This window comes from Pongo abelii, chromosome 1 (assembly GCF_028885655.2).
Source record: "Pongo abelii isolate AG06213 chromosome 1, NHGRI_mPonAbe1-v2.0_pri, whole genome shotgun sequence".
NCBI lineage: Eukaryota > Metazoa > Chordata > Mammalia > Primates > Hominidae > Pongo > Pongo abelii.
The window spans coordinates 216,195,499-216,223,254 of record NC_071985.2 but is presented as its reverse complement, the minus strand read 5'-3'; the positions used below and the strand labels follow the sequence as shown (position 1 = coordinate 216,223,254).

Genomic DNA, 27,756 nt, shown 5'->3' with positions numbered 1-27,756 from the left:
GAATAGCAAGAGGGCCTGGAGGGGTGGAGCAGAGCAACCAGGAGGAGAGGCGGTCAGGGAGGTGATGGGAGGTGGTAGAAAAGGCGGTCAGGGAGGTGATGGGAGGCAGTAGGAGAGGCAATCAGGGAGGTGATGGGAGGCAGTAGGAGAGGCGGTCAGGGAGGTGATGGGAGGCAGTAGGAGAGGCGGTCAGGGAGGTGATGGGAGGAGATGGGGGGCAGTAGGAGAGGCGGTCAGGGAGGTGATGGGAGGCAGTAGGAGAGGCGGTCAGGGAGGTGATGGGAGGTGGTAGGAGAGGCAGTCAGGGAGGTGATGAGAGGCGGTAGGAGAGGCAATCAGGGAGGTGATGAGAGGCAGTAGGAGAGGCAATCAGGGAGGTGATGGGAGGCAGTAGGAGAGGCAATCAGGGAGGTGATGGGAGGTGGTAGGAGAGGCAATCAGGGAGGTGATGGGAGGCAGTAGGAGAGGCAATCAGGGAGGTGATGGGAGGCGGTAGGAGAGGCGGTCAGGGAGGTGATGGGAGGCGGTAGGAGAGGCAATCAGGGAGGTGATGGGAGGCAGTAGGAGAGGCAATCAGGGAGGTGATGGGAGGTGGTAGGAGAGGCGGTCAGGGAGGTGATGGGAGGCGGTAGGAGAGGCAATCAGGGAGGTGATGGGAGGCGGTAGGAGAGGCAATCAGGGAGGTGATGGGAGGCAGTAGGAGAGGCGGTCAGGGAGGTGATGGGAGGCAGTAGGAGAGGCGGTCAGGGAGGTGATGGGAAGTGGTAGGAGAGGCAATCAGGGAGGTGATGGGAGGCAGTAGGAGAGGCAGTCAGGCAGGTGATGGGAGGCAGTAGGAGAGGCAATCAGGGAGGTGATGGGAGGCAGTAGGAGAGGCGGTCAGGGAGGTGATGGGAGGCAGTAGGAGAGGCGGTCAGGGAGGTGATGGGAGGCAGTAGGAGAGGCGGTCAGGGAGGAGATGGGAGGCAGTAGGAGAGGCAATCAGGGAGGTGATGGGAGGTGGTAGGAGAGGCGGTCAGGGAGGTGATGGGAGGCAGTAGGAGAGGCAATCAGGGAGGTGATGAGAGGCAGTCGGAGAGGCGGTCAGGGAGGTGATGGGAGGTGGGAGGAGAGGCGGTCAGGGAGGTGATGGGAGGCAGTAGGAGAGGCAGTCAGGGAGGTGATGGGAGGCGGTAGGAGAGGCGGTCAGGGAGGTGATGGGAGGCAGTAGGAGAGGCGGTCAAGGAGGTGATGGGAGGTGGGAGGAGAGGCGGTCAGGGAGGAGATGGGAGGTGGGAGGAGAGGCAATCAGGGAGGTGATGAGAGGCAGTAGGAGAGGCAATCAGGGAGGTGATGGGAGGCAGTAGGAGAGGCAATCAGGGAGGTGATGGGAGACGGTAGGAGAGGCGGTCAGGGAGGTGATGGGAGGCGGTAGGAGAGGCAATCAGGGAGATGATGGGAGGCAGTAGGAGAGGCGGTCAGGGAGGTGATGGGAGGCAGTAGGAGAGGCGGTCAGGGAGGTGATGGGAGGCGGTAGGAGAGGCGGTCAGGGAGGTGATGGGAGGCGGTAGGAGAGGCAGTCAGGGAGGTGATGGGAGGTGGTAGGAGAGGCGGTCAGGGAGGTGATGGGAGGCAGTAGGAGAGGCAATCAGGGAGGTGATGGGAGGCAGTAGGAGAGGCGGTCAGGGAGGTGATGGGAGGCAGTAGGAGAGGCGGTCAGGGAGGTGATGGGAGGCAGTAGGAGAGGCCGTCAGGGAGGAGATGGGAGGTGGGAGGAGAGGCAATCAGGGAGGTGATGGGAGGCAGTAGGAGAGGCAATCAGGGAGGTGATGGGAGGCGGTAGGAGAGGCGGTCAGGGAGATGATGGGAGGTGGGAGGAGAGGCGGTCAGGGAGGAGATGGGAGGTGGGAGGAGAGGCAATCAGGGAGGTGATGAGAGGCAGTCGGAGAGGCGGTCAGGGAGGTGATGGGAGGTGGGAGGAGAGGCGGTCAGGGAGGTGATGGGAGGTGGGAGGAGAGGCGGTCAGGGAGGTGATGGGAGGTGGGAGGAGAGGCGGTCAGGGAGGTGATGGGAGGTGGGAGGAGAGGCGGTCAGGGAGGTGATGGGAGGTGGGAGGAGAGGCGGTCAGGGAGGTGATGGGAGGTGGGAGGAGAGGCGGTCAGGGAGGTGATGGGAGGAGATGGGGGGCGGTCAGGGAGGTGATGGGAGGTGGGAGGAGAGGCGGTCAGGGAGGTGATGGGAGGTGGGAGGAGAGGCAGTCAGGGAGGTGATGGGAGGTGGGAGGAGAGGCAGTCAGGGAGGTGATGGGAGGCAGTAGGAGAGGCGGTCAGGGAGGTGATGGGAGGTGGGAGGAGAGGCGGTCAGGGAGGTGATGGGAGGTGGGAGGAGAGGCGGTCAGGGAGGTGATGGGAGGTGGGAGGAGAGGCGGTCAGGGAGGTGATGGGAGGAGATGGGGGGCGGTCAGGGAGGTGATGGGAGGTGGGAGGAGAGGCGGTCAGGGAGGTGATGGGAGGAGAGGCGGTCAGGGAGGTGATGGGAGGTGGGAGGAGAGGCGGTCAGGGAGGTGATGGGAGGTGGGAGGAGAGGCGGTCAGGGAGGTGATGGGAGGCAGTAGGAGAGGCTGTCAGGGAGGTGATGGGAGGAGATGGGGGGCGGTAGGAGAGGCTGTGGTCGGAGGTGATGGGGAAGGGACGGGATGACCGGATGGGGTTGGGCTTGTTGGCTACTGTTGAGGCCGCTTGTTTAGAAACTGAGAATCATCACACGGTCTTAAACAGAGGAGGATTATGGTCTGGTTTGTTAGAAAAGGGAACAGGCCCTGCTACGTGTTGAGTAAAGAGAGCAGAGGCAAAGGGGAAGGGAGTGGGCAGGTGAGGGATGCTGGGAGTGCAGGCAGGGTGTGGCCGGAGGAGGTGAGAAGCCATGAGATTCCGAATATGTCTGGAAGGCAGAGCGAGCAGGACATTCTGACCCCCACTATGAGAGAGGCAAGCCAAAGCTGACAGCAAGGCTGTGACCTCTGTGGGTGGCAGTCACCATCCCCTGGGAGGGGAGAACTGTGGGAGAAGGAACAGGTTGATGAAGAATGAGGGGGTGGGAAGAGGGGACCCAAAGTTCTGTTTAGGGCAAGTGGGAGACAATTGGTCAACATCCAAATGGGAAATCAGGTGAGCCTGGATACACATCTGATGTTTGGGAGGGAAGGGATGCCCAGAGATGCGAACATGAGGGTTGTCAGCTCGGGAATGGAATTCCATGAGACTCGGCAGGACCACTGAAGGGGCAAGTGAGGTTGGAGGTGAACCAGGATCCCCCGGTGTCCTGAAAGCCAAGTGCAGAAAGTGTGCGGAGAACGCAGGCGTGACCGGCTGATTCAGGGGCTTCTGAGGGGAAGGCAAGGCCCCAGCATTGCACTTGGGATATGGCCATGTGTTCATGGAGACCTGGACAAGGAAAGCTTTGATGGGTGGGGGAAGCGGGTTGGTCTGGGTTTTAGAGAGAAGTGGAGAGAGGAACTGGAAATGTGATTGTTAAATTTTTGGAATCAGGCCAGGCATAGTAGCTCACACCTATAATCCCAACACTCTGGGAGCCGAGGCAGGAAGATTGAGCCCAGGAGTTTGAGACCAGCCTGGGCAACATAGTGAGACCCCCATCTCCACAGTAAAAAACAACTTTAAAAATTAGCCAGGTTGTGATAGCATCCACCTGTGGTCCCAGCTACTCGGGAGGCTGAGGCGGGAGGATCATTTGAGCCCAGGAGGTCAAAACTGCAGTGAAGAAGTAAATTTGGAGATCACAGACCTCCTTGAGACCTACTCATCTTCCCAGAAACTCACACCTGGGCACACAATTTGGCGTCTACTCTCAGGGAGTTCATGGCCCCGATGAAGCCTCAGGGAATGGACCATCTATGTGTAGAAGGCTAGATGTACCCTCTCCTGGGAGGCAGGGGAGATGGGCGGTGGACTGAATAATGGACCCCCTACATCCTAATCCCCCCGAACCTGATGTTTCCTTATATGGTAAAAGGGACTTTGCTGAATGTGATTATGTTAGAGATCTTGTGATGGGGTGATTATCCTGGTTTATCCTGGAATGTGGGAGGGCCTGTGATGATGGAAGCAGAGACTGGAGATCTTTGAAGGTGAAAGAAGGGGCTGCCAGCCAAGGTGGCTATTAGAAGCTGAAAAAGACAAGGAAATATAATAGATTCTTTCCTCAGGGTCTCCAGGAGGAACGAGCTCTCTCATCCCTGGACTTAAGCCCAGTGAAACTGATTTCACACTTCTGGCCGCCAGAACTTTAAGAGAATAAATGTGGCTGGGCATGGTGGCTGATGCCTGTAATCCCAGCACTTTGGGAGGTCAAGGCAGATGGATCACTTGAGGTCAGGAATCCAAGACTAGCCTGGCCAACATGGTGAAACCCCATCTCTACTAAAAAAAAAAAAAAAAAAATTAGCTGTGTGTGGTGGGGCGTGCCTGTAGTCCCAGCTACTCAGGAGGCTGAGGAGTATTGCTTGAACCCAGAGGCGGAGGTTGCAGTGGGCTGAGATCACACCACTGCACTCCAGCCTGGGCAACAGAGCAAGACTCTGTCTTAAGGGGGAAAAAAATGATGTTTTACAGATTCGTTTTATGCCCAAATTAAGGTTTACCAAGCAGCTGGCACGCATTATGGACCCAACAAATGCTAGTCCCTTTTCTTGTCCATTGAATGAACTCAACATTCCTTTAACCTTCCACACATGATAACAGCACCTGCTATGTACCAGCTGCAGACGGTACTGACTTACTTCCTGTGCCCAAGTTCATCTCTAAACTTGGACCCCCAGACCCTTCACTAGGGACCTCATTCCTCTAACTCTTTGCACTCCCTTCTCCTATCTCAGGGTCCAGATTTTGGCTATGTAACTCGAGGGCCCCAAACAGGGGGTATCAGTGGACTGGACTCCTTTGGGAACCTGGAAGTGAGCCCCCCGGTCACAGTCAGAGGCAAGGAATACCCGCTGGGCAGGATTCTCTTCGGGGACAGCTGTTATCCCAGGTAAGGAAGGGAGTAACAGGAAGGGTTGGCCAGGACCCAGGGATGCTGTGGAAAAGCAGAGGCCAGAGTGGAAGCCTCGCCTTCCTGCTTCCGACCCTAGACAGCCCAACAGACTTGAGGGAGTGTGAGAGGAATTCAAGCGCAGGGTGAGGAATGCGGGCTTTGGAGCCCATAGACCCAAGTTCAATTCCAGCTCTGCCACTTACCCTCTTTCAGTCAGTGAATATTTACTGAGCATCCAGAATGTTCTGAGAGCTGGGAATGCAGCCGTGGACATGAAAGACAAGTCCTTACCACCACTCTAGTAGGGAAACAGATGATAGAAAAGTAGACAAGATAATTTCAAATGACAAAAACAAAAGAGAGGGGCACGGGAGGAATAGGAACTGTTAGGGTGACCAGGGAGGGCCTCTCTGGGGAAGGGGCTTTTGAACTGAGGCCTAATGACAGAAGGGACAGGGCCACATGGAGATCTGGGACAGAGAGTTCCTGGCAGATGAAAGTGCATGTGCAAAGGCCCTGAGGCAGGAATGAGCTCCTGCGTGCAAGGCCAGGATGGCTAGAATCTATTGAACGAGAAGAAGAGGCTGGGTGCAGTGACTCACACCTGTAATTCCAGCACTTCGGGAGGCCGAAGTGGGTGGATTACCTGAGGTCGGGAGTTCAAGACCAGCCTGACTAACGTGGTGAAACCCCGTCTCTACTAAAAATACAAAAATTAGCTGGGCCTCGTGGTGCATGCCTGTAATCCCAGCTACTCGGCAGGCTGAGGCAGGAGAATCGCTTGATCCCGGGAGGCGGAGGTTGTAGTGAGCTGAGATTGTGCCAGCCTGGGCAACAGAGCAAGACTCTGTCTCAAAAAAAAAAAAAAAAAAAAAAAAAAAAAAAAAATGAGGAAGAACAAGGCACTGGAACACTAATTTTTTTTTTTAGGAGAAAACTGAGGCTCAAACAGGTGAAGGAATGTCCCCAAGGCCACATGGCTAACAAGAGATCACCGACTTAGGTCAGACTGGCTCTAAACCCCATGTGTACCCAGAACACCAGCATCTCATCTAACTCAAGAGGCAGTGCTTTCTGAGGCTAAGCTCTGTCCTACTTACCTTAGTGACTCTGTGCCTCAGTTTCCCCCAATAAAACTAGAATGACAATTCCTTAATTTCTCAAATGTTAGGGGATAAAATAAAGGCATTCTAGACTCCTGCATCCCTTTTTCAGCTGAAGGAGAACCCTGACCTTTTTGCCAAGCCCCTTATCCTTCAGGGACTTCCCTGTAGTCCTTGCTGCCAATAACACCCCTTTAACCCTGCCATGACAGCAGTGACAGCCGGCAGATGCACCAGGCCCTGCAGGACTTCCTCAGTGCCCAGCAGGTGCAGGCCCCTGTGAAGCTCTATTCTGACTGGCTGTCCGTGGGCCATGTGGACGAGTTCCTGAGCTTTGTGCCTGCACCCGACAGGAAGGTACAGTCTTGGGGGCTGCCTCAGGAAGCCATGCCTCCTTCCTGGGTAGACCCTCTGCCTGGGGTGGGAGCAACTTTACTTGTCTGAGTCTATTTTTCCTTCACCCTTAGGATGGCAGTAGAGGAGGTGGCCAGCTTGGGTCCAAGTCCACACTCCTCCCACCCTCAGCAGATCCACCCTCCTTGGGAGCCCCAGGGGCAAAGCTGACCTCTAACCCCAGTGTTTCTGCCTCCAGGGCTTCCGGCTGCTCCTGGCCAGCCCCAGGTCCTGCTACAAACTGTTCCAGGAGCAGCAGAATGAGGGCCACGGGGAGGCCCTGCTGTTCGAAGGGATCAAGAGTAAGTCGGCCCTGCCTTGTTCTCCTGTCTGTGCACCTTCCTGCTTCCCGTGGTCCGCTGTTGCCTGGAGGGAATCATCCAGGAGGGTAGCATCTGAGCACCTACTGTGTGCCAGGCACTGTGCCAAGTGCTAGGGAGACTGTGTGAACAGGGCAGAACAGCTCGCTGCCCTCTGGGCTCACAGGCCAGGGGGAAGTGAGTCAACAGAACAGCTCCAACACGGGGGCTTTGAGGGGTGTCTGAGTGCATGGAGCTCAGGGAAGCCTTCTTGGAGGAGGAAAAGGCCAAGCAGGAGCATGCAAGTAGGGGTTGGCTGGGCAAACGGGGCAGGGAAATGAGAGGAAGAGAGATACCACAGGCAGAGGGACAGGGGGTGGGGCGGCTCAGAGGCAGGAGAAAGCACGATGTGTGTGAGGACCCGGGGGAGGTTCGGTATAGCTGGAGCACAGATGAAATATTACTCTTTCAGCAGAGCTCACAGACATGGGCCGGGCCCACGGGCTGAGAAGCCTCTGTGGCTGAGAGCTCCACCTCAGATATGAGTATGTTGTGTGGCATCAGGAGAGGGCGGACCTGTTTCTTCCTCTCTCGATGGGATCTCTTTGGAGATAAGATAATTTAGCATTAATGCAAGGCAAAATGTTCCAGTGAACAAGTTTCAGTGGTTCAACTTTATAATAATTATAAGTAAACCTGTTAAATTTTTCTGGACATTCTTTTCTTTTGAAACGAAGTTTTCCTCTATTGCCCAGGCTGGAGTGCAATGGCGCGATCTCGGCTCTCTGCAGCCTCTGCATCCCGGGTTCGAGTGATTCTCCTGCCCCAGCCTTCCGAGTAGCTGGGATTACAGGTGTGCACCACCACACCTGGCTAATGTTTTGTATTTTTAGTAGAGATGGGGTTTTGCCATGCTGGCCAGGCTGGTCTCGAATTCCTGACCTGGTGATCCACCCACCTCAGCTTCCCAAAGTGCTGGGGTTACAGGCGTGAGCCACCACGCCTGGCTTAAAACAAGGAAATTTCTTATTGACGGCAACTAAATGGTATTTGTAGCATTTTTATCACACAGTAGATTCCATCCATTCACTATACTTTTCTGAGCTGTCTGTCCTGCATGCAAGTAGATATTTTTAATGTTGTCTGTTTTCTGTGCTGTTCCTGTAAGTGTGCTATTAAAATACACTAAACTAGGCTGGGCGCGATGGTTCATGCCTGTAATCCCAGCACTTTGGGAGGACGAGGCGGGTGGATCACGAGTTCAGGAGTTCGAGGCCAGCCAGGCCAAGATGGTGAAACCCCGTCTCTACTAAAAATACAAAAATTAGCCGGGCATGGTGGCAGGTGCCTGTAATCCCAGGTACTTGGGAGGCTGAGGCAGGAGAATCACTTGAACCCGGGAGGTGGAGGTTGCAGTGAGCCGAGAATGTGCCACTGCACTCTAGCCTGGGTGACAGAGCAAGACTCCGTCTCAAAAAAAAAAAAAAAAAAGAAAACATAAAACTAGGCCGAGTGTGGTGGCTCACACCTGTAATCCTAGCACTTTGGGAGGCTGAGGCGGGTGGATCACCTGAGGTCAAGAGTTCGAGTCCAGCCTGGCCAACATGGTGAAACCCCGACTTTACTAAAAGTACAAAAATTAGCTGGGCACAGTGGTGCGCACCTGTAATCCCAGCTACTGGGGAGGCTGAGGCAGGAGAATCGCTTGAACTCGGGAGGTGGAGGTTGCAGTGAGTCAAGATCACACCACTGCACTCCAGCCTGGGCGACAGAGCAAAGCTCTGTCTCAAAAAAAAAAAAAAAAAAAAATTACACTCTAAAAATATATTTTAAAAAGAATTTAAATGAGGTGAGAACAACATTTTTAACGAGAACTTATACTGCTAAAATATTGTATTAAAGGCATTTGACTTGCAGATGCTCACAGCAAACCTGTATGGTAAGAATTATTACTGACTCCATTTTATAGATGGGAACACTGAGTCCCCACCTGGCACTGGCTGGGAAGAGGGAAATCGACTTCTAAGTTCATTTGCCTTTTTTTTCTTTTTCTCCATGACAGAAAAAAAAACGCAGAAAATAAAGAACATTCTGTCAAACAAGACATTGAGAGAACATAATTCATTTGTGGAGGTAGGAGCCTGGGTGCCCACACCCCAGCAGAACTGATGCCCTGTCCCCCGCTCAGCCACTTTCCCAGTGATTAGAGGCAAGTAGAGGCTCAGGGTCTCAGGATGCACTGGAAGACAGAGACACAGAAGCAAGGGCAGAAGCAGAGACTGGGAGAGGCTGAGGGAGCAGAGGGAATGGGAGGCCCCAGGGTCCCCCAAGAGCACTGGCCAGAGGCCCCTCTGTGCAGGGAGGCCTGGCAGCCACCTTCACTGCCTTCCTGACACTGTCCCAGGTCCTTCCCTCGGGCAGGGAGCCTCAGGCCCACACTGTCCGCCACCCCCCCAACCCCCACTGCCAGCAGTCCCCCACTCACTGCCCCTGCCCCTCCCCCAAGAGATGCATCGACTGGAACCGCGAGCTGCTGAAGCGGGAGCTGGGCCTGGCCGAGAGTGACATCATTGACATCCCGCAGCTCTTCAAGCTCAAAGAGTTCTCCAAGGCCGAAGCCTTTTTCCCCAACATGGTGAGGAGGTGGCGGCTTTAAAACCCCACGGTGTGGCATGGAGGTAGCTCAGCCTGAAAGGCCAGCGGGGCACCTGGGCGGTCCCAGAGGGCTTGGCTGCTCTCCGTAACCATTTGTAGCTTTGTGCTGAGTGGTACAAGGTCAGACGTGACCAGGTCCATGCACGTTGGTGTCTTTCCACAAGGTCTGGCTTCTACTGATGCTATTTCCAACATAAAATCCACAAGCCACACGGAGTTCCCCAGGGGCAGTCCTCAGGTGGGCAGAGCCCTGGGCACACAGGCTCAAGCCACTCCACAAGTCAGTCAGTACTGCAAACCATACATAGTAGTGTACTTAATCAACACAGAAATGTCACAGATGAAACATTCACATCAAACAAAGCAATATTTAACATCAAGAGAGCAGGGGATAGGAAAAGGGGTCAGTGAACCAGTCCAAGGAGAGTGATGTGGACAAGGAGAGGGTCCTGGGCTGATCTAAATGGACATCAACATCTTGCAAGGAAGAGTGTAATTTTGGCAGAGCCTTCAACAGCGGGTGCCAGGTGCTAATCACTAGTGACAGCAAGACAGTGTCTGTTAAGACAGTCATCTTGAGGCCAGGTGCGGTGGCTCATGCCTGTAATCCTAGCACTTTAGTAGGCCAAAGCGGGTGGATCACTTGAGGTCAGGAGTTCGACACCAGCCTGGCTAACATGGTGACACCCCCGTCTCTACTAAAAATACAAAAATTAGCCAGGTGTGCTGGCAGGAGCCTGTAATCCCAACTACTTGGGAGGCAGAAGCAGGAGAATCACTTGAACTTGGGAGACAGAGGTTGCAGTAAGCCAAGATCGCACTATTGCACTCCAGCCTGGGTGACAGAGTGAGACTTTGTCTCAGAAAAAAAAAAAAAAAAAAAAAAAAAGACAGTCATCTTGCGCTAGTGAAGACCTGCTCTTTTTATAGCCAGAGTCCTCTGGTGAGGACTGATAGTAATGGAGTATGCCTGCTTATGTCCCTATCTGGTTGGGTGCAGTCTCTGTTGATTAGGCAAACATCTGCTTCCTGTTAGCATGGTGCCTTTTGAAATGTAAGATGGAGTCTTTTTCTAAGATGGAGTCACTTATGCCAAGGGTGCTCTATACAGGCTTGTATGGCCCTGTACCACTTCCAGAGCACCTTCTGGTATCTCACAACAATTCCGGGGGTCAGAGTCTATTGTCGCCTCCGCCAGGGCTCTGGCTTCAGACCCCATGCCATAACCACCATGCTACCTTCCCACCTAGCAGCTTCCCTGGGGCTCCGGGGTGGTGCACGGGATGGAGGGATGGATAGGGAGTCAACCAACAAACAAGACACCCTCAAGTTGCCTTATGCACCATAACAGGGACACACGTCAGGGCACCACCTCAGACTGGGGGGTCCGGAAAGGCCTCCATGAGGAGGTGGGGCTGGTACTGCCTAGGCTGAGTGGGATTCACCTTCTGGAGACTGCACTTGTGGGTGGTCCCACCTTTGTCTTGAGCATTCACTGTGGCCCCAAGTGCTGTCTTGATATCATCCATTGTGTTTTTGCCATTCTTTGGCCCCGTTCCTCCCTCTCTTCAGAGCATACCCGAGACCCAGGAAGAGACTTCACCCGGTCCTATTGGGGAACCCCAGCCACCCACTTCTTCTGGAGCTGGGGGTTACAGTTCAGGGAGGAGCCAGCAGGCCCTACAATAGTGGTTTTCAAACTGGGTTCCCTAGGGCCCTTGAGTTCCAAGGCAGTGCCTCAAATCTAGTGGTTCAGATTTTCTGTTTCTGCATTGACATTCTGCAAAAGATTGTGTGTAGAATAAAGGTTTCCTTGGCCAAAAGGAATTAAAGTATTGACCCCAAGCATTTTGTTTCCCTCCAGTTTGGCCAAGCCAGGCTTCCCAGTGCAGGAATGAAAGTGGACGCCCATGGCTATGGTAGTCAGCAACGCTGAGGGCTGACTGTGTGCCTTCACTGTTCAAGGTCCCCAGAGGGAGCCTGAGCATGAGACCAGACTCTCTCCCGGGAGCTGGCTGTGGGAGGCGGGGAAGAGGGAGTGCAACAGGCAGAGGGATGAACAGTACGAGGCACTTAGCATGCATGAGCTGTGTCTAGGCGGTGGCAAAGAATGAGATGCCCCCTTGAGGACTCATGACCCATGGAAAATGGCTGTGCACCTACTATGTGCCAGCACAGTTCTGTGCCTAGGTGTTCTTACCTAATTGTCATTGCAATGGAAATGTGTGTTGGGCTCATTTTGCTGATGAGGCTCAGAGGGGTGATGTGACTTGCCTAAGGCCACACAGCTATTGAATAGCAGAGTTGGGATTCAAACCTACATAAGCCTACAGCCAAAATCCTCACCTTTCCACCTCACTGGGCTGCCTGCCAATCTAATGGAGGAAGCAGAGTCATTTACATACATTATTTACATATGGAAAGTGCCATAACAGAGGCAGTCATTTATCCATCCAGTCAACAGATGTTTATTGAGTGCCTACTACGTGCAAGGCGCAGTGCTGGGAGTTATGGGAACATAGAGCAGGAGTGACTGCCAGAGCTCAGGGATTCATGGGCAGTTTCACAGAGGGGCTGCTATCTGAGCTGGGCCCTGAGTAATGGAAAGAGTTTATCAGAAGGTGGCAGGTAGGGGAGGAGAATGTAGTGTTAAGAGCATGGGCAGCATCAGAAAGAACAAAATCAGCCAGGACAGGTGGCTCATACCTGTAATCCCAGCACTTTGGGAGGCTTAGGCGGGAGGATTGCCTGAGTCCAGGAGTTCAAGACCAGCCTGAGCAACATGGAGAAACTCTGTCTCTACAAAAAATACAAAAATTAGCAAGGCATGGTGGCATCTGCTGAGGCAGGAGGATTGCTTGAGCCCAGGAGGTGGACATTGCAGTGAGCTGAGATCACACCCTGAACTCTAGCCTGGGTGAAGAGTAAGACCCTGTCTCAAAATAAAAAAAAAAAAAAAAATGAAATAATGTCCTTCACAGCAACATGATGGAGCTGGAGGCATTATCCTAAGTGAACTAAAACAGAAAATCAAATACTGCATGTTCTCACATATAGGTAGAAGCTAAACAGTGGGTACACGTAGACACAGAGATGGAAATAATAGGCACTGAGGACCCCCAAAATGGAGAGAATGAGAGCGAGGTGAGGGCTGGAAAATTACCTATCGGGTTATGATGTTCACTGTTTGGGTAATGGATACACTAGAAGCCCACCAGTAAGCAATATACCCATGTAATAAATATGCATATGTACCCCCAAATCTACATTTTTTAAATTTAAAAATAAGAGTATGGAACTTGGAGTCTAATAGCTGTAGTCCAAGTATAGCTGGGTAGCCTTAGGCAAACCATTTTCCACGTCTGGGTCTCAGTTTTCTCATTTTAAAGTGGGACTATTATTTTTATTTTGTTTTAATTTTTGAGACAGAGTCTCGCTCTGTCGCCCAGGCTGGTGTGCATTGGAACGATCTCGGCTCACTGCAACCTCCACCTCCTGGGTTCAAGCGATCCTCCTGCCTCAGCCTCCCAAGTAGCTGGGATTACAGGCACACCTGGCTAATTTTTGTATTTTTAGTAGAGACAGGGTTTCACCGTGTTGGCCAAGCTGGTCTCGAACTCCTGACCTCAGGTGATCCACTCGCCTCGGCCTCCCCAAGTTCTGGGATTACAGGCATGAGCCACCACACCCAGCAATTTTTATTTTTGAGATAGAGTCTCGTACTGTTGCCCAAGCTGACAGGCTGGAGTGCAGTGGCACAATCACAGCTCACTGCAGCCTTGACCTCCTGGGCTCAAGTGATCCTCCTGCCTCAGCCTCCAAAATAGCTGGGACCACAGGCACGCACCACCATGCCAAGCTAATTTTAAAAAATACTTTTTGTAGAGATGGGGTCTCACCGTGTTGCCCAGGCTGGTCTCAAACTCTTGGGCTCAAGCGATCCTCCTGCCTCAGCCTCCCAAAGTGCTGGGACTACAGGTCTGAGCCATCACCCCTGGAGGGGCTATTATTTCCAAAGGTCAGAGAAGGGAGGGGCTGCTCGGATTGCGCTGCAGGCTGCCCGCTGCTGCCTGTGACCTGAACCCTCACTTCTCTGCAGGTGAACATGCTGGTGCTAGGGAAGCACCTGGGCATCCCCAAGCCCTTCGGGCCCATCATCAACGGCCACTGCTGCCTGGAGGAGAAGGTGTGTTCCCTGCTGGAGCCACTGGGCCTCCACTGCACCTTCATCAATGACTTCTTCACCTACCACATCAGGCATGGGGAGGTGCACTGCGGCACCAACGTGCGCAGAAAGCCCTTCTCCTTCAAGTGGTGGAACATGGTGCCCTGAGCCCATCTTCTCTGGCGTCCTCTCCCTCCTGGGCAGATGTCGCTGGGTCCTCTGCAGTGTGGCAAGCAAGAGCTTTGGTGAATATTGTGGCTCCCTGGGGGCAGTCAGCCCTCCCAGCAGTGGCTTGCTTTCTTCTCCTGTGATGTCCCAGTTTCCCACTCTGAAGATCCCAAAATGGTCCTAGCATTGCACACTCAGTTCTGCTCTAAGAAGCCACAATAAAGTTTTTTTAAGTCACTTTGTACATGAGGTCAAGATGTTGTTGGTATCATTCATTCATTCACTCATTTGTCATGGTTGAATTGACTATCACAAAATAAACTGAAAAGTGTTAACAGGCTGCGCTGAAGGCCACGTTATTGTGTGTGTCTTTTGCTCCCAGACATGTATTTGGGTTATAAAATTTTGCATGATCCTAGTTCGTTCTGAGTTTCTCACGGGACCTTTCCAAGAAGAGGAGGAGGAGGGAGCAGGGGAGGTGTGAGCCCCACTGAGAGTCTGGGCATATCCCTCTTTAAATTCACCTACAACTGGGCATTCACCTACATACTGACAGCGATGGATTTTTGTGGAATGAAGTAACTCATCTCCTCGGTGTTCTTTTTGTATATTGCCTTTTATGACTTCGACATAAAGACTTAGATTCCTCTGTAGAAAATAAAACTCGATGGCTTGAGATTATTAAAATTGAGACCAGATATTGGCTCAAAAGGGTCCGAGATGTTCAGAGAACACCCAGGGATCCTGTTATTTTCATGTAGGTCATGGAGAACATATGATGGTGGAAAAGATGAATATCAAAAGCCTCTGCCTTCAAACTTCCTGATTTCAAAACATACTACAAGCTACAGTCATCAAAACAGTGTGGCATGTTCATAAAGACAAATAGACCTATGGAATAGAATAGAAAGCCTGGAAGTAAACCCTCGAGTATAACATTTCTCCAAAGATGATATACAAATGGCCAACAAGCACATGAAGAGATGCTTACCATCACTAACCATCAGAGAAATGCAAATCAAAGCCACAGTGACCTCACATGCATTAGAATGGCTACTATAAAAAAAAAAGTGTTGGTGAGGATGTTGAGAAATTGGAACCCTTGTGCACTATTGGTGGGATTGTAAAATGAAATGATGCAACTGCTATGGAAAAAAGTATAGAGGTTCCTAAAAACAATTAGAAATACAACTGGTATATGATCCAGCAATCCCACTTCTGGGTAAATATCTGAAAGCAAGATCTCCTTTTTTTTTTTTAAGAGGGGGGGTTTTACCATGTTGCCCAGGCTGATCTTAAACTCCTAGGCTCAAGCAATCTGTCCACCCTGGCTATGGAATATTATTCAGCCTTAAAAAGAAGGAAGGAAGGCCAGGCCTGGTGGCTCACACCTGTAACCCCAGCATTTGGGGAGGCCAAGGTGGGCAAATCGCTTGAGCCCACGAATTTGAGATCAGCCTGGACAACACAGCAAATCCTTATCTCTACAAAAAAAATAATAATAATAAAAATAAAAAAGAGTTGGGCATGGTGGTGCATACCTATAGTCCTACCTACTTGGGAGACAGACGTGGGAGGATCACCTGAGCCTAGGGAGGTCGAGGCTGCAGTGAGCCGTGATTGTGCCACTGCACTCCAGCCTGGGTGACAGAGTGAGTGAGACCCAGTCTCAAAAATAAGGAAGGAAATCTTGTCACATGTTACAACATGAATATGCTTTGAGCACATTACGCTATGGGAAATAAGCCAGTTACAAAAAGAGAAATCCTGTATGATTCCACTTACATGAGTTATCTAGAAAAATTCACAGGAACAGAAAGTAGAGGCTGGGCCAGGTGACTCACACCTGTAATCCCAGCACTTTGGGAATCCGAGGCAGGTGGATCACTTGAGGTCAGGAGTTTGAGACCAGCTTTGTCAAGATAGCGAAACCCCATCTCTACTAAAAATATGAAAAATTAGCCAGGTGTGGGGTTCCTGTAATCTCAGCTACTCAGGAGGCTGGGGCACATGAATCACTTGAGCCTGGGAGGTGGAGGTTGCAATGAGCCAAGGTCGCCCCACTACACTCCAGCCTGGGCAACAGAGTAAGACTCTGTCTCAAACAAAAAAAAAAAAAAAAAAAAAGGTAGAATGGTGGTTGCCAGGTACTGCAGGAGCAAGAAGAAGGGAGTTGTTGAATGGGTGTAGAGTTTCAGATTTGCAAGATGAAAAAGTTCTGGAGACCTGTTTCACAACAATGTAAATATACTTAACTTTGTTGAACTGTACACTTAAAAATGGTTAAGATGGGCCAGGTACAGTGGCTCACGCCTGTAATCCCAGCGCTTTGGGAGGCCAAGGCAGGCAGATCACCAGAGGTTAGGAGTTTGAGACCATCCTGGCCAACATGGTGAAACCCCATCTCTACTAAAAGTACAAAAATTAGCCGGGCGTGGTGGCGTTTGCCTGTAGTCCCAGCTACTCTGGAGGCTGAGGCACGAGAATTGCTTGAACCCAGGAGGCGGAGGTTGCAGTGAGCCAATATTGTGCCACTGCACTCCAGCCTGGGCATAGAGTGAGACTCTGTCTCTAAATAAATAAATAAAAACTGTATTTTTTTTTTGAAAAGCCTCTGCCCTGCCCACTAAGGAGAAGGGGATCCATAAAACCTGGGTCAAAACACGCTGCTCTGAAGACAATCAGCTGCTCCCCCAGCCCCAAATGTGCTGAAGCAAAGGACATGAGTGTTTCTGTGGACCAGAAGGTATGAGTTCAGCCCCAAACCTGGCCGATAGGGCTGCCTCGAGCAGCGAACAGGACTTAGCAGATAAAACTGAAGATTTTTGGTGGATTCCTAGGGCTGGGGAAGGACTCAGAGACAAGCTGGTGGATAAGGCACCCCTGGCATCAGGGGACATGGAGATACGCAGATGTTACCCCAGCCACATATGGGTTGCAGGTGGGAGGTGTCTCTGGAGGAGCCAGGGAAGCCCACGGGAGAGAAAGTGCTACCAGCCCCCTAGAGCACAGAGCCATCCCCTGATCGTGCCCATCAAACAAAAACTTCCCTGTTCCTTTTGCCTTGCTCCCACCTCTCCCTTCGCCAGAGACCACATAGGAGTTTCCCGAAGCTGCTGTTACAAATCATCACGAACTAAAAGGCTTAAAACAACAGAGATGGACCCTCTCTCAGTTCCGGAGACCAGGAGATCAAAATCAGTCTCACTGGGCTGAAATTCAGGTATCAGCAGGGCCATCCCAGCTCCAAAGGCTTTAGGAGGAGAGTTTCTCTTCTAGCTTCTGCCAGCATTCCTCAGCTAGTGGCTGCCTCATGCCAATCTCTGCCTCCCTGGTCACATGTTTTTCTCTTCTGTGTGTGTCAAATCTCCCTCTGCCTCTCCCTTCTAAGGACACTTGTGATGATATTTGGAGCCCATCCGGATAGTCCAGGACAATCTCCCCATCCCAAGATCTTCATTCACCTCTCTGCAAACAAAGACTCTTTCTATATGAGACGACTTACAGGTTCCGGGGATTAGGACCTGATCTCTCTTGGGTGCCATTATTCCACCTACTGTAGGTTGGAAATCACCACATGCCTGCTGCAGCCAGCAGAATAGGAAAGAAATAAGCCAGGCACCTCCTTTCCTTTCCACAGCTCTTAAGCCTTGCACCTGCATTAAGCCCTCATAGGAAAGGGTGAAGATTCCCCTTTATAAAACCGCGTCTTTTGTGTGGGAGTCGACTTTCCAACTCCTGAATTGAGAATGTTTTATGTCTGGTTCCTGGAAACAGATTCTTAGATAGATATTTGCCTGCAGGAGGTTTATGGGGGGTGCCGGGGAAGGGTGTTTCAGGAAGCACACCTGGGAGGGAGTGTGGGTCTCAGAGGGAGATACTGAACTGGGATGCAGTTGCCTCAAGGCTTCAGGCAATGCACGGGGTATCTTGGGGGCTGGGGAAGGGCCTCAGAGTTGTCCTGCATTCAGACAAGGCAACCTGGCCTTTGTCCCCCCACATTGGATGTGGCTGTCCCCAGAAGCCGCTCCTAGGCACAGAAGGCAATTCCAGAAGAGAGACTTGTGGCACTCGCAGCAGCTGGGGGCATGAGTGCCTCCCCCTAAAGGGGGGCGCAGTGGCATACCACAGTGCCTACCACAGTGACCTCAAGTGACCGTGGGACTTCTGATGGCTTAAGCATGATGAGAAAACCTGAGTTGCCGAGAGAGAACTTCTGCATGGAATAAGCATGTGAGGAGTGCAGGAGTCAATACAAAGTTACTTTATGATCATGTAACCCAAGCAGGTCCAGCCAATGCCACTTGGAGAGCTCGAGCCCAATAACAAGAGCAAAATATGGTAGAAGGTGACTTTATTTACCAAAACTAGCAATGGGGGAGTGGTTGGATTCACATCAAAAGCAACCGCTTCGACTTTCTGGGGTGAAGGCAAGAGTTTAAAAAGGGAAACTCTGGCTGGGCGTGGTGGCTCACACCTGTAATCCCAGCACTTTGGGAGGCCGAGGTGGGCTTATCACCTGAGGTCAGGAGTTTGAGACCAGCCTGACCAACATGGTGAAACCCCTTCTCTACTAAAAATACAAAAATTAGCTGGGCATGGTGGTGGACGCCTGTAATCCCAGCTACTTGGGAGGTTGAGGCAGGAGAATCGCTTGAACCTGGAAGACAGAGGTTGCAGTGAGCGGAGATGGTGCCACTGCACTCCATCCTAGGCGACAGAGCAAGACTCTGTCTCAAAAAAAAAAAAAAAAGGAAATTTGGTACATGAGGCGTGCAGGAGTTGTGAGGAGTACAAGGTCTGTGTCTTGTTTCCATGGCTAACTCGGGTCTCAGTCCCCCCTAAAGCATGGGCTGACGTCATTTCAGCAATGTGCTGAGTTGTTGGCTAGCTGCCTGGAGGTAATCTCTTGAATTCTGCAGCTGGGTCTCCAGGCTTGGTCTGTCTCAAGATTAGCCCCTGGAACTTCTTTTATTGTTACTATTATCATCATTTAGAGACAGGGTTTCATTATGTTGCCCAGGCTGGTCTCAAACTCCTGGGCTCAAGGAATCCTTCCGTCTCAGCTTCCCAAAGCTCTGGGATTACAGGTGTGAGCCACCACACCTGGCCTGGAACTTCTAAATAAGCACATAATTAGATACTAGCATAGTTAGATACATGTGAAGGGGCTTTATGGTGGGAAAGGGAGGGACGTGGGGTGTATTTGAAGGTTAAGGGAAAAGGTTTCTGCAGTTTGCTTTAAGGTTACGTCTTGAGACTAAGGAGAAAGGGAAAAAAAGTTGTAAAATGCGTTTGAAGTTAAGCTGCTCAGTTACAATCACAAACCCCTCGGTTCAGTGGAGACACCCCTAGAAGCCCATTGGGTTATTATCTTTATTTTATTTTTGAGATAGAATCTTGCTCTGTCAGCCAGGCTGGAGTACAGTGGCATTATCTCGGCTCACTGCAACCTCCGTCTCCCCAGCTCAAGCGATTCTCTTGCCTCAGCCTCCTGAGTAGCTGGGATTACAGGCGTGAGCCACCACACCTGGCTAATTTTTGTATTTTTAGTAGAGACGGGTTTCACCATGTTGACCAGGCTGATCTCAAACTCCTGAGCTCAGATGATCCACCCGCCTTGGCCTCCCAAATTGCTGAGATTACAGGCCTGAGCCACCGTGCCTGGCCGGGTTATTATCTTTTCAGGGGGAAGACAAGGAAGTCATTTAGTCATTTGCTCCACAATAATTTGTTGAGTACCTACTATGTCTGGGGCTCTTTTGCAGGTGCTGGGGATTCAGTGGTGAATAGGAAGCCCCTGGAGGGGAGCAGGACGTGCTCTGGGTCTGAGTTCCTTTCATCTCTGTCCACGAGGTTGGGTGAGGAGCCTTCCTCACTGTGCTCAGACAGAGCCCTGGCCCAAGACAGGGCTGCCCCAGGGTGGGGAAGGTCAGAGCTTCCAGGCTGCCCTCCTCCAGACCCCAGAGCCTGGACTGGACCTCAGCGACCCCTCCCCAGTCAACCCATCTTCTCCCTCCAGCTGCCTCTGGCCGCTTGTGCATGAGGGTGGGTGAGCCCTTTGGGATGAGTCTCATCAGAGCCTCTGCATGCTGAGTGCTTCCTGCCTGTTTAATTTTGCCACTCTCAATCCAACCAGAGCGGTGTTTTGGGTGTTGCTGACCCACCCCCTGCCTCCAAAAGCAACTAAAACAGACATCCTTGAGAGTTATGTTGAGTACTTAAAACCTCCAGGGAGGGAATTTTTTACTGCAACTAGCAAATTTAACCAGCCTGGCTGACCAAGCAGCCTTCACTCAGTACCTCATCTCCACCTCCCGTGCTGGGTATACCTGGGTGCATATCAGAGCAAAGGCTGAAAACAAATGTTTATATTACAGTACAACCCTATGTAAAATACACAGCCGTACAAAGAGCTAAGGCTGCTTTTTACGTACTGATACGAAGAACTTCTCTCCAGTATAACTATGAAGTGAAAGAGGCAAGGTATGGAATACTGGGTGGCACATACTACCGTTTATATAAGAAGGAGGTAGTAGGAGGAAAGAAGAAAAGAGCAAAAGAGCCCCGGACATAGTAGGTGTTCAACAAATTCTTGTGGAGCAAATGACTAAATGACCTCCTTGTCCTTCCTCAAAAACGATAACCCAATGGGCTTCCAGGGGCATCTCCACTGAACTGAAAAGTTTGTAATTGTAACCAAGCAGCTTAACTTTGAACGCATTTTACAACTTTTCTCTTTAGTCTCAAGATGTAACCTTGAAGGAACCTGCAGAAGCCTTTTTCCCTTAACCTTAAAATAGACTCCACGTCCTTCCCTTTCTCACCATAAAGCCCCTTCAAATTTATCTAACTGTATGCTAGTATTTGAGGAGGAAGAGAAGAAAAGGATATTTACTTGGTCATATTTACTTGGTCATGCATAACACTTATTTGGAAAGACATACAAGAAACGGGTAACACTGTCACTACCTCCACCTACAGGTGGGTAAGGGACAGGGCAGGAGGGAGACTCTGAACTTGGAACCATGCGACTGTGCTACCTATTCAAGAGTAAGCATGACCCAGCCTGGGCAACATAACAAGACCCCATCTCTACCGAAAAATGTAAAACCATTAGCTGGGCGTGGTGGTGCACATCTGTAGTCACAGCTGCTCAGGAGGCTGAGGTGGGAAGACCACTTAAGTCTGGGAGGTCAAGGCTGTGAACCATGATCACGCCACTTCACTCAAGCCTGGGTAACGGAGTGAGACCCTGTCTCAAAAAAAAAAAAAAAAAAAAAGCTCAACCCAAGCTTAAGACATGAAACGAACACAGTTTTAAAGTAAGTCATGTAAGTTCCTTGTGCCAGAGCAAGAGTTCCTATTTCTTTGCTCTGTGGGCTCCACTGAGATGAGTAGCAGCTGATGACCCTGGCTTGATGTATTCGTTCCACTAACACTTGCTGTGCCCCCACCCCCCCAACACAGCTGTAATCAAGGAGCTCACCTTAATCACTGGGGGTTGGGATGAAGGTTCCTGGACCACACCCTAGACCTTCTGGGCCCAGGAATTTGCAATGTTAACAAGCACCCTTGATAATTTTTGAAACCACCAGAGGGTTAATAACCACCTAGTCTGGGCAGGCACTGTGGCTCACGCCTGTAATCCCAGCACTTTAGCAGGTCGAGATAGGAGGATTTCTGGGATCAAGAAGTTCGAGACCAGCCTGGGCAACGTGGCAAAACCTGGTCTCTACAAAAAATACAAAAATCAGCTGGACATGGTGGTGCACACCTGCAGTCCCAGCTACTTGGGAGGCTGAGATGGATCACTGGAGCCAGGTAGGTTGAGGCTGCAGTGAGCTGTGATTGCGCCACTGCACTCTAGCATGGGTGATAGAGACCCTGTCTCAAAAACAAAACAAAACCACCAGTCCAGCATTTTGCCGAGCTCCTTCGTCAATTTCCAGGAGACACAACACCCTAGAACTGAGACCCCAGAGCCTGGCATGCTGCCACACACTGCCATCCTAACCGCTACCGTCAACTGCTCCCAACTGCCCGCTGCAGGTATTTGCCCCGACAGCTTCCAGCTGAGTCATCCAGCAACATGGCCAAGTTGATCACTCCAAGGCACCGACTTCCCAGAGCCCCTCCTCTTCCCAGCTGAAGGCCAGAGATGCCTAAGCAACTGGCCTCAGACTCCCCTGGCCTGCAGCTCTGCAGGCACGAGCTGCCTGATAAATTGGTGATGAAGGGGTTCTGATGCCACCTGCTCCCCTGACTCTCAGCCACGAGGAAGTGCTGAGAGGGAAAATCAGTGACACCTGGGCAGCTGCTGACCCCTCCCCTTCTTAACAAGGGGGTGGACTGCACAGGCCTGGACTACATAACAGGGGAGGGCAGGGTGAGCCCTGGGGCACCTGAGGCTGCTGTGCCGAGTGAGAGCTGCGGTGCAGGCCTGAGGGTGGTCAGTGTGGAGGGTCGAGCCATGTCCTTCCAGAGTATCGTCCACCTGTCCCTGGACAGCCCTGCCCATGCCGTTTGTGTGTTGGGCACAGAAATCTGCTTGGATCTCAGCGGGTGAGGTGCTAGGAGCTCTGCCAGAGGTGGCAGACAGAGACAGGCAGGCCTGGGACCCAGTCCCCTTGATCTGGGAGTTGGGGGTTACTTCTCTAGCCTCACCATCTTGCCCCATCTTGGGAAGCCTTGGGTCTCTAGTGGGGGACCTCCCAGTTCCAACCACGCAGGATTCTGACTTAAATCCTGCCTCTGCCCTGTAGCAGCTGCCATGGACTCTTAGTGAGGCAAGTGCCTTGGTCTCTTTGTTCCCCTATCTGTGAAACCGTGGGGACGCTGGCCTCGGGGGGCTGTGAGGAGTAGGCCAAGGAGACTGCTAGATGCTGGAGCCTGCAGGTGGAGGTGACTCAGCAGGGTCACAATACAACCTCCTAAGTCCATTGCCCTGATCTTTTTCTTTATGGGGATCCTTTGTGGCTCCTCCCTTCTTGGGAGCTGGGTGCTTATTACTAAGATGTAGACGTGGTAACTTCTGCAGTGTCGGTAGTGGGGTGGGGTTTGGGCTAGAGCCTGTCAGAGAGCAAACACAGGGGTCCTTTGGGAGGGGGTGGTAGGAATAAGGACCCCAGACCATTCTGACCCCAGACCACTCTGCCTCAACACCCTAAGGAGAATGAGGATTTGGGAGCCGTCCCCTCCCCCATGCCAGTCATCTCCTAGGCTGAGAAGGTGAGTGTTTGTGCCCTGACGCATGTCTCTTACCGGGCAAACCAGGTGTGCCCCCCAGAAATGCCAGTGTTTCACCATCCATGGCTCTGGGAGGGTCTTGATCAATATGGCCAACACAGTGATTTCTGAGAAGGAGGATGCCACCATCTGGTGGCCCCTGTCTGATCCCACGTACGCCACAGTGAAGATGATATCGCCCAGCCCTTCAGTGGATGGGGATAAGGTAAGCCTCAGGGGAAGAGGTGAGGGGCATCTCCCAGGGGTGGGACCTAACACAGCCACTGGGGCTCCTTCCTGGCTGCAGACGTGACTTGAGCCTGTGAAACACATTGTTTTGCACGTCTGATCTTATCCAGTGTTTGCAACAGACCAGTGGGGTGGGCACTCCATGACCCCATTTTACAAAGAAACGGAGGCACCTAGCGAAGGTGCCCTGCCAAGTCAGCAACCAGCAGAACTGGGATTCAAGCTGGGCGAGTTCATCTCAGCCATGCAAGTCCCTGACGGTGATGCTAGGCTGGCTTCCAACCTAGTCGTGCCACAGTCTGGCTTTAAGGTGTTAGCAGTGTAACTCAGATGGGCTTTTTGGTGAAGGTAGCTCTTCTGGATGTGGAGACTTTAAAGAGATTTAATAGCTAAGGTGTCCTAAATGCATGCTACATGCTAGAGAGCTTGGATCATGTTTTGGGGTGTTGGCCTCTGTCATGGCATTTTTTTTTTATTTTCTTTTATTTATTTATTATTATTTTTTTTTTGAGAGAGTCTCACTCTCGTTGCCCAGACTGGGGTACAATGGCACAATCTCAGCTCACTGCAACCTCCACTTCCCGGGTTCAAGTGATTCTCCTGCCTCAGCTTCCCAAGTAGCTGGGACCACAGGCACCCACCACCATGCCCGGCTAATTTTGTATTTTTAGTAGAGACGAGGTTTCGCTATGTTGGCTAGGCTGGTCTCAAACCCCTGACTTCAAGTGATCTACCTGCCTCCACCTCCCAAAGTGCTGGGATTACAGGCATGAGCCACTGCGCCTGGCCTGCCATCACTTTACATATGAGGAAACTGAGGCACACAGAGTGCTGTGTCTAAACCTAAGTAGCCTACCTAGAGTGGGATAGACCCAGGATTTGAGCTTGAGCCCAAGTGTGTACTCTCCCCTGGGTAAGCTGTCTCCCTAATGGGGTGCCTACGTTGGGGAGGTTTTCCTGTGGTAGAAGCAGGTGGCTTATTCAGGGCAGGAGTGTTCAACCTTGGTCGCAGGTGAGAACCACTGAGGACCTAATAACATCAATACCCAGGCCACACCCCCTCTACCAATTAAAGGGGAACCTCAGGGCTAGGATCCTGGCCTCCAGTTTAAAGCTCTCCAGGTGCCTCCAGTGCAGGGCTGGGGGTGAGAACTATGATAGAGCAGTTGAGGACTGGGCGAGCTCTCCCTCCCTCCCCCCACACCCTGCAGGACCTACTGGAGATGTCTGCTGCAGAGGGGTAGGTACACACACCCACCTGCGCTGTGTGCCCAGGGCAGGCAACTCCCCGAGAGGCAAGTAATGGACTTAGGTAGGAACTGAGTGTCTCTGGCCTGGTGTGGCTCACGCCTGTAATCTCAGCACTTTGGAAGGCTGAGATGGGCAGATCACCTGAGATCGGGAGTTCGAGACCAGCGTGGCCAACATGGCGAAACCCTGTCTCTACTAAAAATACAAAAATTAGCCAGGTGTGGTGGCAGGTGCGTGTAATCTCAGGTTCTCAGGAGGCTGAGGCTGGAGAATCGCTTGAACCCAGGAGGCGGAGGTTGTAGTAAGCTGAGATTGTCCCACTGCATTCCAGCCTGGGCAACAAGAACAAAACTCCACTGCAAAAAAAGGTATCTCAGATAAGAATGGAGGCCACAGTGGGTCCCAGTGGAACTCCAGACTACCTGAGAACCATCCTCTGCCCAGGGCTCGGCCTCCAACACCCTCAGGCATGGCCAACAAAGAACCTTGACCTTGGAGGACTAAAGTTTCTATTTAAGGATGGGGTGGATCTCTCACGTTCTCTGGTCAATGGTTGGGTCTCTGGTTCACGACCAAGACCTTGTGGTCAGGGGCAGTGGCTGGAGGGCAAGTCTCTTTCTAAAAGCATAAAGTAGAGGCTGGTGTGGGACACAGGAAAGACTGAGTCCCAACACTGCTTCTTCACCTGGGTGTCCTTCTTAGTGAGCAGCTTAAGCCACCAGAGGCCTGTTTCCCCACTGCACCTTATGGAGTAGCAGATGGGACCCTGGGAGGGTGGGTTTAGCAGGGAGGATGTATAGTGTGGTTTCAAGCTTGGGCTCTAGAGCCAGGCAGCCTGTTTCTTAAATCCCTTTGGGATAAGTCCCTTGATCACCCTGCCATCAGGGATACAGCTCTCACCTGGACAGGTGGTTGCAAGCCTGGCTCTTGACAAGGTTGGGGTTAGGGGTCATGGCGGGTTCTAAGTCCTTGGGGGACTGACTCAGCCCTAAGCGCAGGGCTGTGGCCCCATACCAGCTCATAAGTGAGACTTCAGAAGCCGTAACACAAGACCAAGGTCCCACACCTAGACTCGGCACATGGCCTGGGGCTCTGTTCTTGGCCCCTCCCCTCCAACACTGCCTATGGGTTCAGGATGCTGTCTCCACAGGTCTCGGTCACGTACTATGGGCCCAACGAGGATGCCCCCGTGGGCACAGCTGTGCTGTACCTCACTGGCATTGGTGAGTGTTGCTCCAACTGGGAGCCTGGGGCCCAGCTCACTGCTGGGGTTGGGGAAGGGGTGGGATTGCAGGAGGAGCCAAAAAGGATTCTCCAGGTAACAAGATGCCTCCTGTGGGCCCCAGGAACTCCTGAACAAACTCCTAAATGGATTCATTTGAGATACCCACTCACACACTCCCTCCTCGACGCTCAGTCGCTTCTCCATCTTCATGCACTGCCAACCTAATTCTGAGAATAGAAACAGCCCAGAACTTCCATGTCGCTGCCGTCTACCCACCTACGCCTGTCTAGTGCCTACCTTCTTCCTTTGTTACAATTGACGCATCTGGTCCAGAGTTAATCTTTCTTGTCTCACTAGATCCTTTCTTCTCATTCAAGAACATTCCTTTGTCAATTCTTACCAATGTAAGAAACCGCCACCCTTCCCAGCCCTCTAGATCACCCCCATCAGCTCAGGAACAAGCTCTGTAACACCAACTTTTTTTTTTTTCTTTCTTTTTTTTTTTTTTTTTTTGAGATGCAGTCTTACTGTCACTCAGGCTGGAGTACAGTGGCATGATCTCGGCTCACTGCAACCTCTGCCTCCCAGGTTCAAGCGATTCTCCTACCTCAACTTCTGGATTAGCTGGGACTATAGGCGTGCACCACCATGCCTGGCTAATTTTTATATTTTTAGTAGAGACAGGTTTTCACCATGTTGGCCAGGCTGGTCTCGAACTCCTGACCTCGTGATCCACCTGCCTCAGCATCCCCAAGTGCTGGGATTACAAGCGTGAGCCACCGTGCCTGGTCACAACATCTCTTAAACCTGATTCTAGGGTGTTTGTTTTTGTTTGAGACGGAGTCTGGCTCTGTTGCCCAGTCTGGAGTACAGTGGCGCAATCTTGGCTCATTGGCCATTCCACCTCCTGGGTTCATGCCGTTCTGCTGCCTCAGCCTCCCGAGTAGCTGGTACTACAGGTACTCGCCACCTTGCCCAGTTAATTTTTTTTTATTTTTAGTGGGCTAATTTTTTTTTTATTTTTAGTGGGCTAATTTTTTTGTATTTTTAGTGGGCTAATTTTTTTGTATTTTTAGTGGGCTAATTTTTTTGTATTTTTAGTGGGCTAATTTTTTTGTATTTTTAGTGGGCTAATTTTTTTTTGTATTTTTAGCGGGCTTTTTGTATTTTTAGTGGAGACGGGGTTTCACTGTGTTGGCCAGGCTGGTCTCAATCTCCTGACCTCGTGATCCGCCCACCTCAGCCTCCCAGAGTGCTGGGATTACAGGCGTGAGCCACTGCGCTGGGCCTAGGTTGTCTTTTAAAGTCTATTCTCCCACCTGTGTTCCTGAGGAGCCATCTGTGTCCTCAATTTCTCTAGAATCTTCTCAAATTAGACACCTACCACCAACGGAGTTCTTTTAGAACTCTAACATCTACAACACTAAGTTTTTGGTTTGTGTGGGTTCTTTTGTGTTTTTGCTTTGTTTTGTTTATCTTGTTTTGTTTTTGAGACAGTCTCACTCTGTAGCCTAAGCTGAACTGGAGTGAAGAGACACGATCACGGCTCATTGCAGCCTCAAACGATCCTCTCACCTCAGCCTCTCCAGTAGCTTGGACCATAGGTGTTATACCACCATACTTGGTTAATTTTTTATACAGACATAGGTATCCCTATGTTGCCCAGGCTCCTCCTACCTCAATCTCCAGAGTGGCTGGGACTACAGGCACGCACCACCATGCCCAGCTGATTTTTTTAATTTTTTTATTTTATTTTTTCCCCCCATAGAGAGGGTTTTACCATATTGCCCAGCCTCACCTCAAACTCCTGGCCTCAAGTGATCCTCCCGCCTCAGCCTCCCAAAGTGCTGGACTTACAGGCATGAGCCACGTACCTGCTGGTCATCCCTTCTTAACACACTTGAACGCTTCAGGGATGTTCAACTTATTTTTCCTCCTGCCTGTTCCTTCTCAGAACCCTTTGGAGCTCAGAGGAGCTCTTCTCAGTCC

At 51.5% G+C, this 27,756-nt stretch overlaps 2 protein-coding genes across 2 annotated transcripts in view; both read left to right on the top strand.

The window, feature by feature from the left end:
- Positions 1–14,149, top strand: part of PADI4 (peptidyl arginine deiminase 4) — a 57,539-nt gene extending 43,390 nt beyond the window's left edge. Inside the window, exons 11-16 of the mRNA XM_024253522.3 lie at positions 4,874–5,028; positions 6,347–6,491; positions 6,727–6,829; positions 8,889–8,959; positions 9,333–9,461; positions 13,581–14,149. Coding sequence (XP_024109290.2) covers positions 4,874–5,028; positions 6,347–6,491; positions 6,727–6,829; positions 8,889–8,959; positions 9,333–9,461; positions 13,581–13,814 — 837 coding nt within the window. The 3' untranslated portion in view covers positions 13,815–14,149. The remainder of the gene's footprint in view (positions 1–4,873; positions 5,029–6,346; positions 6,492–6,726; positions 6,830–8,888; positions 8,960–9,332; positions 9,462–13,580) is intronic.
- An 8,064-nt stretch (positions 14,150–22,213) lies between these two features.
- Positions 22,214–27,756, top strand: part of PADI6 (peptidyl arginine deiminase 6) — a 29,473-nt gene continuing 23,930 nt past the window's right edge. The window contains exons 1-3 of the mRNA XM_009234463.3: positions 22,214–22,379; positions 23,091–23,268; positions 25,693–25,765. Coding sequence (XP_009232738.3) covers positions 22,288–22,379; positions 23,091–23,268; positions 25,693–25,765 — 343 coding nt within the window. The 5' untranslated portion in view covers positions 22,214–22,287. The remainder of the gene's footprint in view (positions 22,380–23,090; positions 23,269–25,692; positions 25,766–27,756) is intronic.